Below are 13,039 nucleotides of genomic sequence, written 5' to 3'. Positions count from 1 at the left end.
CCACAGGATCCTCATTTGTGTGGTATATATTAAGACTAAAAGGCTACTTATGTAAATAGTTACGCTTACATCACTACTTACTTGTCTGCTACCTGAGTTGCATCCAATTTAGTAAAGTGGCCACAAAATGTGTAATTTCACAGAAAGTAGCTTAGCCAATGGCACTAACGGGGTTTATTCACATAATAGTTATTACCTGGTGTGATTTAATGCCCCCTTCCTGGCATTTCTCCATGGCAAATATACAAACAAAATGGTACTAAAAACCAGCACCTAAACTTATCTTGAAGAATGTATGCCCTGCTCCTAAGTACATTTAGACAGAAGCAAGCCCTGTTGATTTCATAACTCTGTCAATTCGGGTTCCTGCATGTGGATACCCCAGGAGCCCAAATGGGGGAAAGAGAGAAGGAGCCCCCCACTTGCAGATAAATATCAGATCAGAGTTATCCCCAGCCACCCCCACAAAACCATTTTGTACAAGCACTGAATTGCTGATCTGTCCCTTCTAGGTTTTTGTGTATGCAGCTTCCTTTAAAAAATTTCGATAAGGCTATTAACTTTTCCACAGAACCTATTATCTGGAAGCACTCATTTATTTTCATATGCTTGTAGGGAGAGAAAATATGCTAACACAATGAACATCAAGTTGACAAAGTAAGGGGTTCCCTTCTCCCCACTTTTTTTTCTTTTTTTAGCATAGCTTTCACACTCTTCAAAATAGGAAAATATTTTTCTTCTTCGTTTGAAGCTTTCCTTTCCCTGTGAGGGATCCTGTAAATTAAGTGGACTGAAGTGAATTCAAGACAGAAGCAGTACAGTAAAGGTTTTAAAAGCCCTTGAGGCAATAAGGAATGTCTGAAAGTAGAAAAATGCTGACAGTTACCAATGACAAGAACGTTACTTTTTTTGTAACATAGGATTGAAACAAACACACACATGCACATTGATGACCATGTTAAGAGTTAGGATGAAAGCCTCTTTACTTCATCCTTTTAAAAAAAGAAAGGTAAAGAAAAAATTAATACAAAAAGGAGGGACAGGTTTTTGAGGCAAGTTAGCACTCACGTCTATTGATACTGTGGAAACTGTTTCCATTAAGTCAATACAGCAATAAATGTTTTCTAAGCTAAACCTGGGAGATGCTGTGGACGTTTTTCTCTCATTTAGCAAACTGGAGCAACGATCACGCATTTGCCTGCCTGCTCTCTCAAGCCCCCATCTCCATGTGTTTGATGAATCTCCTAAATGGGACATATGTATTTTACCACCACACACCCCGATCAGAGGTAAGGGTCATATCGGTCAGGAATCCCCATGTAGGGATTTATGTTTGTACTCCTCCCCCTTTTAATATTACATCAAGAATGTGGAGATTGGGCAAATGTGGTCTGTGCTGCATCTATTGCACATTCCGCTTACAGTCTGTCAAAACGATAAAAAGTTCTATGTCTGTAGTTTTGTAATAAGTATTATACAAGAATCTCTGTTTTCTTGTCTGGGGAAAGACTAGCTCAGTGGCAGAACACATGCTTTGAATGCGGAAGATTCCAGGTTCAATCCCTGACGTCTCCGGGTAGGATTGGGAATGACCTCTGTCTGAAACCCTGGAGAGCTGATACCAGACAATGCTGACCTAGTGGGACCATTGTCTGACTTGATATAGGGCAGGTTCCTGTGTGGTCCTGTGAACTGTATTCATCGTTACACTCCGGATTCTATTTTTATGCATATTGTATTCTTCAGTCCTTATAGTCTTCGGTTTTATGCTGTCACAAGCGTGACGTCTCTTCATATGAAGGTGGTTGCTTTTTTATATTACTTGTTTTCTCTTTTAAAAAGTATTGTACCTTTCTGGGACTGTCTTTTACTGTTTGTACTTAAATGTGGGACAAGGCTCTTGTCATTTTCAATTTTGCATGTCTCCTTCCCCAAGCAATGGGAAGTTTAGTATGAGTTTCCTTTGGAGGAGGGAGAACTGGAGTCTTGCGATATACTTGTAATAAGATGTTTATTTACAAATTTACAGATTGACCAGGCATTACAGAGGTACAGAAGCAAACACATAGACAGGTGGTGCTAGTCCCACAGAAAAATAAATCTCTACAACTGCTTTACCACAAAAACTTTTTTGCCCATTCTCCAGAGCAGACAAATCTACTTTTAGTCCCTGCTGTGATTCTCATACTAAATACTTGAACCAACCAATGGCCCATTAGTATGTCTAGATGATGAGCATTTTTACACCAGGCTAAAATCCCACAAATTTACCAGGGCTTTCTGCGTCCATTTTAAATGCAGGATCATGACGGGCTCCCTTTACATGTGCTTCCCTTCCCCCCCTTTCCCCCCCACATACCTGCATGTTCTATATGTTTCATTATAGAGCCACTAGATGGTGCTGTGGTCTAGCTGCTCTTATTGCGCAACTTCCTCTTTTCACAAGGAAGCTGAATGCGCTGTAGTTTGATAGCTTATTATCTCCAATCGTTTTTAAAATGGGATAAAGGTCATTTAGTGCAGTAGAGTCCAACCCCCTACTCAGTGCAGGAAGCCTGATTCCCAGGCGGTGTCCCATCCAAGTACTAACCAGGGCTGACCCTGCTTAGCTTCCAAGATCAGACAAGATCGGACGCATCCAGCCCTTTGCTTCATCTTTCTCTCATACTATTTCTTTCCAGCCCATCAGTGAAATCACTGATTTTAGGATTTTAAAATCAAACCATTTGTATATTGAAGGAATAAAGAAGTCCTTATCCCATTTCCATCTGTCCCTTTCTAGCTCCTTTGTGGTCTCTATTCATTTTGTGCCATGGAAGTGTGATCATATTTCCAAAGAGATAGAGCTTCTGTCCTTGTAGTATGCTTGGAGTAAGACAGATGTTCCACAGATAGAGCTTCTCCCATTACACTGTTGCACCAACAGGAGAAAGTACCTGGCAAATGCTGCCCTGCTTCAGAAGCATTCAAAGAAGAGGATGAAGACTCTCTTTTTGGAAGATGTCATCCTACCCTAGGATTCCTAGCAGAGGGGAAAGCAGCAGGGTTTTTGCTTTGGCTTCTTGAAAATTTGGATATGCAGTATATCCTCCAGATAAAAGAGATCTCCATCTGGGAACAGTGGAGGACAGAAAATCAAATAACCTCCTTGAAAACTTCCCTTTTTCAAAACAATTCTATGTATTTTCTTGCCACTCTTCTCTATTAACTTATTATCAGCAACATTTCTAAAGCATAAATAAATTGAATCACTGTCATGGGGATCAGTGACTTTAATGGATAATCTCAGGACAAACCTATACAAATAAAAGGGTGCTGAAGTCAGTAACTAAAGAGGTTCCTTTTTCTAATAGGAGATTTCTTCACCCACTCGCATGCATATCAATCAATTGCTTTCGTTTCCTTGGTGTACAAATGTATGGATAACAGAGTTATTTGAGCATCTATAGTTTGTCCCTTCAGACAAATTCAATAATGGGTATGATTTCGGTGCTCAAAGGCTAGGTCCTGCCTCTCTATCCCTTGTATCACAGCCGAGTATAGCATTCCAGAGGTTCATCGTTGTTAGTAGCCTCATCTCCTGCTTCTGCCATTGCTTCTGTTTCAGCCTCAAAAGCTGGATTAAGCCTCCCAGGTGTGTAATCATTTCTTTTCAGATCTATGGAGAAAACAGGTAAAAATTTCAAATCAGATGTTCAGCTTATACAAAGAGCCAGCTCTTGAGACTAAGAACAAGTGGTAAGTCAATCCATAACATGGTGGTGCACAGAAAGGAAGCATACTTCTGTTACTGTCTTTCTCGTATTCCCCTAGATAAATTCACATCCCAGAAGGCTCTGTATGTATGATTGGGTGCCCCGTGAAACAAAGCAGGTTCTCTATGAAGAAGAGATAGCTTATGCATGTACAAGTGGTAAGCTTGTTGCGCTTCGTAAACAGTGCTAATCAACTGATGGGTGTTAAGGTTGGGACAATGGGCATGCTTCTACACACACTTTTAGAAGGACTGAAAGACAGACTTTGGTTTTCTAACACAGCACCTATGGAATGGGTGGAAACCCTTGGCCCTCCAGATGTTGTTGAGCTACAACCCCCATCAGCTTCAGTCAGCATGACCAATGATTAGGGGTGACAGGAGTTCAAAAAGATCTGAAAGGAAACAGCTTCCCCACCTATGACCTATGGAGTACTACACCAAAGACAGGGAAAGCAAAACGCTGTACCAAAATTCTGACCCAAGTCTCAGAACAATAACCCGCTATGTGCAAATAGTTCAGAGCACTATGACTATGTGCCTGATGGGGAAGAGGGGCTGAGATCCCCCAACACGAGCCTATCGCACCATGTAAATTCATAAGATGTGGCTCTTTCATATCTTTGCCAACCATCCATTTGATGGTGGAATTACAAAATCAATTGGAAAATATGTGAACAGTATTTGTCAATATTCTGGACACCACATAAATTAGTTGTCACTGAGAGGTGCAAACACTTTAGCAAAACCAAAAAGCATGTGTAATCATAACAGAGTATATTAGGTTTGTCTGGTCCTAACAAATCAAACAGTTCAAATAAAAGAACCTTAGTTCTTAATAAGTAAGATTAACGGGGGTGAAATAAAATTCTTTAGCAAAAGAGTTTGCAAAATCAAGAACTGGAATACAGAGCTGGAGAATGCAGTTTAGTTTTGCTTCTGCCTAAACATATTGGTACTCTATAGAAACCCAAAGACATATGGAAACTTGAAAGAATTCTTAAAATAATTCTTGTTAGGCCTTTGAGTTCTTTGTTACCATAAGATCTTATCTTATCTTATCTTATCTTATCTTATCTTATCTTATCTTATCTTATCCCAGAGATAGAAAACTAGCACAGACTAGAATGTGGACAACATAGTGAGCACAATTTATCATCTATCCTAGACTCAGGGATAAGCTGTTCTCAGGGCTGGTTTGTTCAGACATACGCAGAGCTTTCCTATTGCATACCAGGAAGTCTGAGTTTCCTGCAACAGGAGTTGCAGTGATGCTTTGAAATGAAGTTTTTGATTGCTTCCTCCCCAAGGTTTGCAGGTCCAAATGCCATCCCTCTAGATCTGGAAGAAATGATAGAGAACTAGTAAATGTGTAGCCTGTGTTTTGATCTATTGCCCATAATATTGCAAAGCCTTCAAAAAATTAAAGTTAGTTTTAATTTCAACTTTGTTCGTGTGTGTGTGTGTGTGTGTGTGTGTGTGTACACATAGTGCCTCCTCTCTGCTACATTGAGAAATGTCAGTTCGGCTACAAAATTTAGCCAGTTCAGCAGTGTGGCAATCCAGCAGTGATTAGGTACTACAGAAGATCTACCATCTGTATAAGGAAAAGTTGTACATTACATGTAAATATAATGCATACATTTGCCAGGATCCTCCAGATTTTGATATATTTCTGCTTTGTTTCTGAGATCTAAGCAAGTTACCTACCCCTGCTAAAAAAAAAAAAAAGAAGAGAGAGAGAACATATTTGGGGCTGACCTGGAAAATATTCCACACACTGCCTAGTACGGCTGGCATTCGTAAATTTACTCTGAAAAGTGTAGTACTTCTGTCTGCTGCAGCATGGGGCTTGGCTCACTCGCATGAATCATCATCAAGAGCTATCTGCCTGCAATCCACCAATATGCACTTGTGTGTGGTCTGGACTGTGTAACCTGATTAGGAAAGGGGGTTGATAAAAGTGCCTATACAGGAGCAACAGCAAAATGCCTCCCCAATAAAACTATGTTGTGTGTGTGTGTGTGTACATGCACACATGTATGTGCACACACACATATATATATATATATATATATATATATATATTTGTTGTTGTTGTTGTTCAGTCGTTCAGTCGTGTCCGACTCTTCGTGACCCCATGGACCATATCACGCCAGGCCTTCCTGTCCTGCGCTCTCTCCCGGAGCGTGCTCAAGTTCATATTCATTGCATCCGTGATGCTATCTAGCCATCTCATCCTCTGCCGTCCCCTTCTCCTTTTGCCTTCAGTCTTTCCCAGCATCAGGGTCTTTTCCAGGGAGTTTTCTCTTCGCATTAGGTGGCCAAAATATTGGAGCTTCAGCTTCATTATCTGACCTTCCAATGAGCACTCAGGGTTGATTTCCTTTAGGATGGACTGATTTGACCTCCTTGCAGTCCAGGGGACTCGTAAGAGTCTTCTCCAGCACCACAGTTCGAAAGCATCAATTCTTCGGCGCTCAGCCTTCCTTATAGTCCAGCTCTCACAGCCATACATTACTACTGGGAAAACCATAGCTTTGATTAGACGGACCTTTGTCGGTAAGGTGATGTCTCTGCTTCTTACTATGCTGCCTAGGTTGGCCATAGCTTTACTCCCAAGGAGCAAGCGTCTTTTAATTTCATGGCTACAGTCACCGTCTGCGGTGATCTTGGAGCCCAAGAAAGTAAAATCTGTCACTGCTTCCATTTCTTCCCCTTCTATATGCCAGGAAGTGATGGGGCCAGATGCCATGATCTTAGTTTTTTTAATGTTGAGTTTCAAACCAGCTTTTAAACTCTCCTCTTTCACCCTCAACAAGAGGCTCTTTAGATCCTCTTTGCTTTCTGCCATTAGGGTGGTATCGTCTGCATATCGGAGGTTATTGATAATTCTCCCAGCAATCTTAATTCCGACCTCTGATTCATCCAACCCGGCATTTCTCATGATGTACTCTGCATATAAGTTAAATAAGCAGGGTGACAATATGCAGCCTTGTCGTACTCCTTTCCCAATTTTGAACCAATCGGTTGTTCCATGTCTGGTTCTTACTGTTGCTTTTTGACCCTCGTACAGGTTTCTCAGGAGACAGGTAAGGTGGTCTGGTACTCCCATCACTTTAAGAATTTGCCACAGTTTGTTGTGATCCACACAATCAAAGGCTTTAGCGTAGTCAATGAAGCAGAAATAGACGTTTTTCTGGAATTCTCTTGCTTTCTCCATGATGCAGCGAATGTTGGCGATTTGATCTCTAGTTCCTCTGCCTCTTCGAAACCCAGCTTGTACTTCCGGTAGTTCTCGGTTCGCATACTGCTGAAGCCTAGCTTGTAGGATTTTGAGCATCACCTTGCTGGCATGTGAAATGAGCGCAATTGTGCGGTAGTTTGAACACTCTTTGGCGTTGCCCTTCTTTGGAATTGGAATGTAAACTGACCTTTTCCAGTCTTGTGGCCACTGTTGAGTGTTCCAGATTTGTTGGCATATTGAATGCAGCACTTTAACAGCATCATCTTTTAGGATTTTAAATAGCTCGGCTGGAAGACTGTCATCTCCGCTAGCTTTGTTGTTACTAATGCTTCCTAAGGCCCACTTGACTTCACTCTCTAGGATGTCCGGCTCAAGTTCGGTGACCGCACTATCATGGCTATCAGGGACATTCAGATCTTTCCTGTATAGTTCTTCTGTGTATTCTTGCCACCTCTTCTTAATCTCATCTGCTTCTGTTAGATCCCTGCCTTCTTTGTCCTTTATCATGCCCGTCTTTGCACAAAACGTTCCCTTGAGATCTCCAATTTTCTTGAAGAGATCTCTAGTCTTTCCCATTCTGTTGTTTTCCTCGATTTCTTTGCATTGTTCATTTAAGAAGGCCTTCTTGTCTCTCCTTGCTATTCTCTGGAACTCTGCATTCAGTTGGGTATATCTTCCCCTTTCTCCCTTGCTTTTCGCTTCCCTTCTTTCCTCAGCTACTTGTAAAGCCTCATCAGACAGCCACTTGGCTTTCTTGCATTTCTTTTTCTTTGGGATGGATTTCGTTGCTGCCTCCTGAACAATGTTACGGACCTCCGTCCATAGTTCCTCAGGCACTCTGTCTATCAGGTCTAATCCCTGAAATCTATTCCTCACCTCCACTGTATATTCATCAGGGATATGATTTAGGTCATACCTGAACGGTTTAGTGGTTTTACCGACGTTCTTCAATTTAAGCCGAAATTTTGCAAGAAACAGCTCATGATCTGAGCCACAGTCAGCTCCAGGTCTTGTTTTTACTGACTGTATGGAGCTTCTCCATCTTTGGCTGCAAAGGACATAATCAATCTGATTTCGATATTGACCATCTGGTGACGTCCATGTGTAGAGTCGCCTCTTGTGCTGTTGGAAAAGAGTGTTTGCTATGATCAGCATGTTCTCTTGGCAAAACTCTATTAGCTTTTGTCCTGCTTCATTTTGTACACCAAGGCCATGCCTGCCTGTTATCCCGGTGATTTCTTGACTTCCTACTTTAGCATTTCAATCCCCTATGATGAAGAGGACATCTTTTTTTGGTGTTAGTTCTAGAAGGTGTTGTAGGTCTTCATAGAACCGATCAACCTCAGCTTCTTCGGCCTCAGTGGTTGGGGCATAGACTTGAATTACTGTGATGTTGAATGGTTTGCCTTGGATTCGTACTGAGATCATTCTATCATTTTTAAGATTGTACCCCAGTACTGCTTTTCCCACCCTTTTGTTGACTATGAGTGCTACTCCATTTCTTCTAAGGGATTCTTGCCCACAATAGTAGATATGATGGTCACCTGAATTAAATTCGCCCATGCCTGTCCATTTTAGTCCGCTGATTCCCAAGATGTCGATGTTCAATCTTGCCATCTCATGTTTGACCACCTCCAGCTTACCTTGATTCATTGATCTGACATTCCAGGTTCCTAAACAATATTGTTCTTTACAGCATCGGATTTTCTTTTCACCACCAGACACATCCACAGCTGAGTGTCCTTTCAGCTTTGTAGGCCTGAACTCCTAGGACAAGACATCAGAACCCTCATTCTTCTTCCTCCTAGGCCTAAGAAAGCATAGCTACCCAATTCCTTCTTTCCTCATAGAGCATTTGCACTAGGGATATACGAAAGTCACTTACCTTTTCACAGCTTGGATTCACGGTGGGGGGGAGGCGCTCCGTCCCTCCCCCCAGAACCCTCCCTGGGCCGGTTCCGCGGAGCCGCCAGCCAGGGCCATCCACAGCTGGAGTTCTGGCCACAGACGGGCTGCTGCGGACACAAATGGCGGCAGCTATGGCAGCTGCCATTTGTGTTCCCTATTTTTAGCCGTTTTAGCCTACGTAAATATTTACGTAGGTTATTACGGCGAAAACAAGGGGAACGCAAATAGCGTAGTGGGCACCATTTGTGTTCCTTTTCTTTTCCCCGTTTTAGCCTACGTAAATATTTAAATGGGACATATGTATTTTACCACCACACCCCCCCATCAGAGGTAAGGGTCATATCGGTCAGGAATCCCCATGTAGGGATTTATGTTTGTACTCCTCCCCCTTTTAATATTACATCAAGAATGTGGAGATTGGGCACATGTGGTCTGTGCTGCATCTATTGCACATTCCGCTTACAGTCTGTCAAAACGATAAAAAGTTCTATGTCTGTAGTTTTGTAATAAGTATTATACAAGAATCTCTGTTTTCTTGTCTGGGGAAAGACTAGCTCAGTGGCAGAACACATGCTTTGAATGCGGAAGATTCCAGGTTCAATCCCTGACGTCTCCGGGTAGGATTGGGAATGACCTCTGTCTGAAACCCTGGAGAGCTGATACCAGACAATGCTGACCTAGTGGGACCATTGTCTGACTTGATATAGGGCAGGTTCCTGTGTGGTCCTGTGAACTGTATTCATCGTTACACTCCGGATTCTATTTTTATGCATATTTATGCATAAATATTTACGTAGGCTATTACGGTGGGAAAAAAAGGAACGCAAATAGCGCCCACTACGCTATTTGCGTTCCCCTTGTTTTTGCCGTAATAGCCTAGGTAAATATTTACATAAGCTAAAACGGCTAAAAATAGGGAATGCAAATGGCGGCCACCGTAGCTACCGCCATTTGCATACAATGGGGGGGTTTTTGGCTTGCCGTGATAGGCTATGTAAATACTTACGTAGCCTATCACAGCTATGATGAAGAAGCAAATGGCGGCCGCAGGGCAGCTGCCATTCACAAGTCAGCACAGACAGCAGAAGGTAAGTGCTCCGTTTCTCACGCTTTTCGTGGGGGGGGGCGGGGGCTTCGTTCTGCCACGGATTTTGGGGGGCCGAATGCACTGGCATTCAGCCTCACCAAGATCCGTGGCGGAATTCTCTGACATCCCTAATTTGCACTGTATTTCAAGATGCTCTCTCAGAACAAGCAAAAACATTCTTCAACTATTTGAATTAGGAACACACAAACTGGTGTACGTAGAGCACATTTCCTGTGTACATAGAGCACGACCTACTGAAGAGCCAGATTATTGCCAGAATACAGATTCTAGGCAAGACCTAGAATCACAACCTCAATTAAAAAAAAAATTACAGTGCAATACATTATATTTATCTGTGTCCAGCCCTGAATACATGTCTGCAACTTGACACTCCCTGGGCAAAACAGCAGTGCTGACAAAGAAAGCATTTCTGAGTGTATGTTCAGGCCTATCTACTTACAATATGTTAAGAATGTAGTATCACTGTGGAAAAAATATAACATATTTTAAAGGTAATGTTTCTAATACAGCTGACCTACCATTCTCGAAAATTTCATTAAAAATAATCTAGATAAGACTCTAGAAGAGGATGCACAAAAAAATGCTGTCTACACTAAGTGTTGTTTAATTGTATGACATGCATGTGTGAAAACCTCACATTTTAAAATGGAGAAAAGGGCAAAATCTCACTCTTATATCCACCAGTACCAGGCTCAGACTCAGTTATCAGACTCCAGAGGACCACCAATGCCAAAAATATACTGTGATCACCACACCAATGATAGACCTCTGTTACTTCTGACAGGCTGTTGGTCTGTTGCACAGGACTAGGGATGAGCCGGGGGAGCAAGGACTCTGCAAAGTCCTTTGGAAATTATGTCCTACTAATTACGAGGTGAGGATGAGATGGACCTGATCCCAGGTAATGAACCTGCATATAAATCAGTTGGGGGGAAATGGAAAGAGACAGAGGTGCTCTTGGGACTCAGTCCTCCTCCCAGGGAAGTTTTTTTTTTTTCTCCTTAGAAAAAAAGGAAGACTAATTGACCTTTGGACTATATATGAGAAAAGCCTCAGCCTCTCTGATAAGCCAGCTATCTTTACTTTAAGGCCAAGCTGGAAAACATTTAGCTTTCTCAAAGAGTTTAGAGGGTCTAAACTAACTCTGAGAGGCATCTTCTTTAATAGCGCATCACATAATCTCTTAATGAATTATCTTATGATTAGGTAAGGTTATGCAAGCTTTTGCGTCCTCTGACCAAAGGTTTGTGAACAGTCTGGAGATCGGTTCTTGTAGAACTAGAAGATCTTTCCAGGTTATGGATTAAGATATAATCCCCAGGCTGTTTGTAAACTTTCAGAGACGCTATGCATTAAAGAAACTGGCATCTCTGAATGAAACTTTATAAACAAGGGGGGACTGGCACAATTACTTCTCTTCATGGATTTACTCAAGCATAATTACCCCAATGCTTTTCTTAACCGATGCTTTGGGCAATCACTTGAGCCCATGTATAGAAAATTACCGCTAGAGAAGCATTTGTAACTTATACGATTATCTACACTTACTTACCAAACATCCCTTTGAGCATGACCACTCTCGGTTGTATCCAATGGTGCTTTTCCTCCAGTGGAATGGAACCCCTAGTGGACCACTTTTCCCCCTCCCCCTGCAGCCTCCTGTGTGTGCTGCAGATCTGCTCTGGAGGGTTGGGAGACCATCCGGAGCAGATTTGCAGAGCATGCGGGGGTGGGCTGCAGGGGGGAAGAGAGAGCAGGGAAGTCCTGCTGCACGAGCAGACTTTCACTAGTGTGAGGGTTGGATCCAACCCTCCGAATGCACTCTGGGATTCCATCCGGAACCAAATCCAAGGGTTTATAGGTCCAAAACTTTTCAGTGAAAAATATGTAACATTAGAAATATGTAAAGTGATAATATCGCCTTGAGCATCGCTAGACCCAGCCTTTCCTTTACTCCTGAATAGCCCTTCTCATTCTGCACACATCTTTGATTAGTGATGACACTTCTGGAGCAGAAAACATGACTTCCAAGTAGGGATGTATGAAAATCACTTACCTTTCCGTGGATTATGTTGATGGGGGGGGGAGGCGTTCCATCCCTCCCCCCGGAATCCTTGACGGGCGGGGGAGGCGATCCATTCCTCCCCCCCGGAATCCTCCACGGCTGGCTGTGCTCCGCGGCAGGTACACGGAGCAGCTGGCCAGGCCCAGCCCAGGCCAGAGCCGTCCGCAGCCGGATTTCCGGCCGCGGAGGGCTCTGGGGGGGAAAAAAAAACAGCATAGGCAAATGGCGGCAGCTATGGCCACCGCCATTTGTTTTCCTTATTTTTGGCCGTCTTAGTCTACGTAAATTTTTACGTAGACTATGACGGCGAAAATAAAGGGGAACGCAAATAGCGTAGTGGGCGCTATATGCGTCTGTTTTTGATTCACCGTTTTAGCCTACGTAAATATTTACGTAGGCTAAAACGGCGAATCAAAAAGGGATGCAAATACTACGCTACGCTATTTGCGTTCCCCTTTATTTTCGCCATCATACTCTACGTAACTATTTACGTAGACTAAGATGGCCAAAAATAAGGAACGCAAATGGCGGCGACCGTAGCCACCGCCATTTGTGTACGCATTTGGGTTTTTTTAAACCCAGCCATGATAGGCTATGTAAATCTTTACGTAGCCTATCACGTCGTTGTTGTTGTTTTTCACAAGACAAGACTGCACATGGTGGCAGCTGGTTGGAAGACCAGCTGCCACAGCCGCCGCCGCCCGGAACATCCGCCCCAGGTAAGTCTCATCCCGGGGGGGATCCGCGGGGGGGCAGGCCGTTCTGCCATGGAGTTCCGGGGGCCGAATGCACTGGCATTCGGCCTCACCGAGATCCGTGGCGGAATTCTCTGCCATCCCTACTTCCAAGGAGGTTTGAATGTGAGGACCTTTTATTTTTAAAACTAAGCACTGATTGTCTTCATATTCATAGGCCAAGCCAGTCACATGGTTGGCTGGGGAAAGCTGGGAATTGTAG

The 13,039-nt window shown here is 43.0% G+C and overlaps 1 protein-coding gene across 1 annotated transcript in view; it reads right to left on the bottom strand.

The window, feature by feature from the left end:
* Nucleotides 1-2,001: 2,001 nt before the first annotated feature.
* TRPM6 (transient receptor potential cation channel subfamily M member 6) overlaps nt 2,002-13,039 on the bottom strand; it is a 119,789-nt gene continuing 108,751 nt past the window's right edge. The window contains exons 38-39 of the mRNA XM_084829662.1: nt 4,989-5,095; nt 2,002-3,658 (exon numbers count right to left, since the gene is read on the bottom strand). Of these exons, the coding sequence (XP_084685788.1) occupies nt 3,528-3,658; nt 4,989-5,095 (238 nt within the window). The 3' untranslated portion in view covers nt 2,002-3,527. The remainder of the gene's footprint in view (nt 3,659-4,988; nt 5,096-13,039) is intronic.

This window comes from Heloderma suspectum, chromosome 2 (assembly GCF_057233095.1).
Source record: "Heloderma suspectum isolate Gila_16-S chromosome 2, 16-S_ref, whole genome shotgun sequence".
In the NCBI taxonomy this organism is placed as follows: Eukaryota; Metazoa; Chordata; class Lepidosauria; order Squamata; family Helodermatidae; genus Heloderma; species Heloderma suspectum.
Note: the sequence above shows the minus strand (reverse complement) of the source record. Positions and strands in the feature narration are given on the sequence as shown.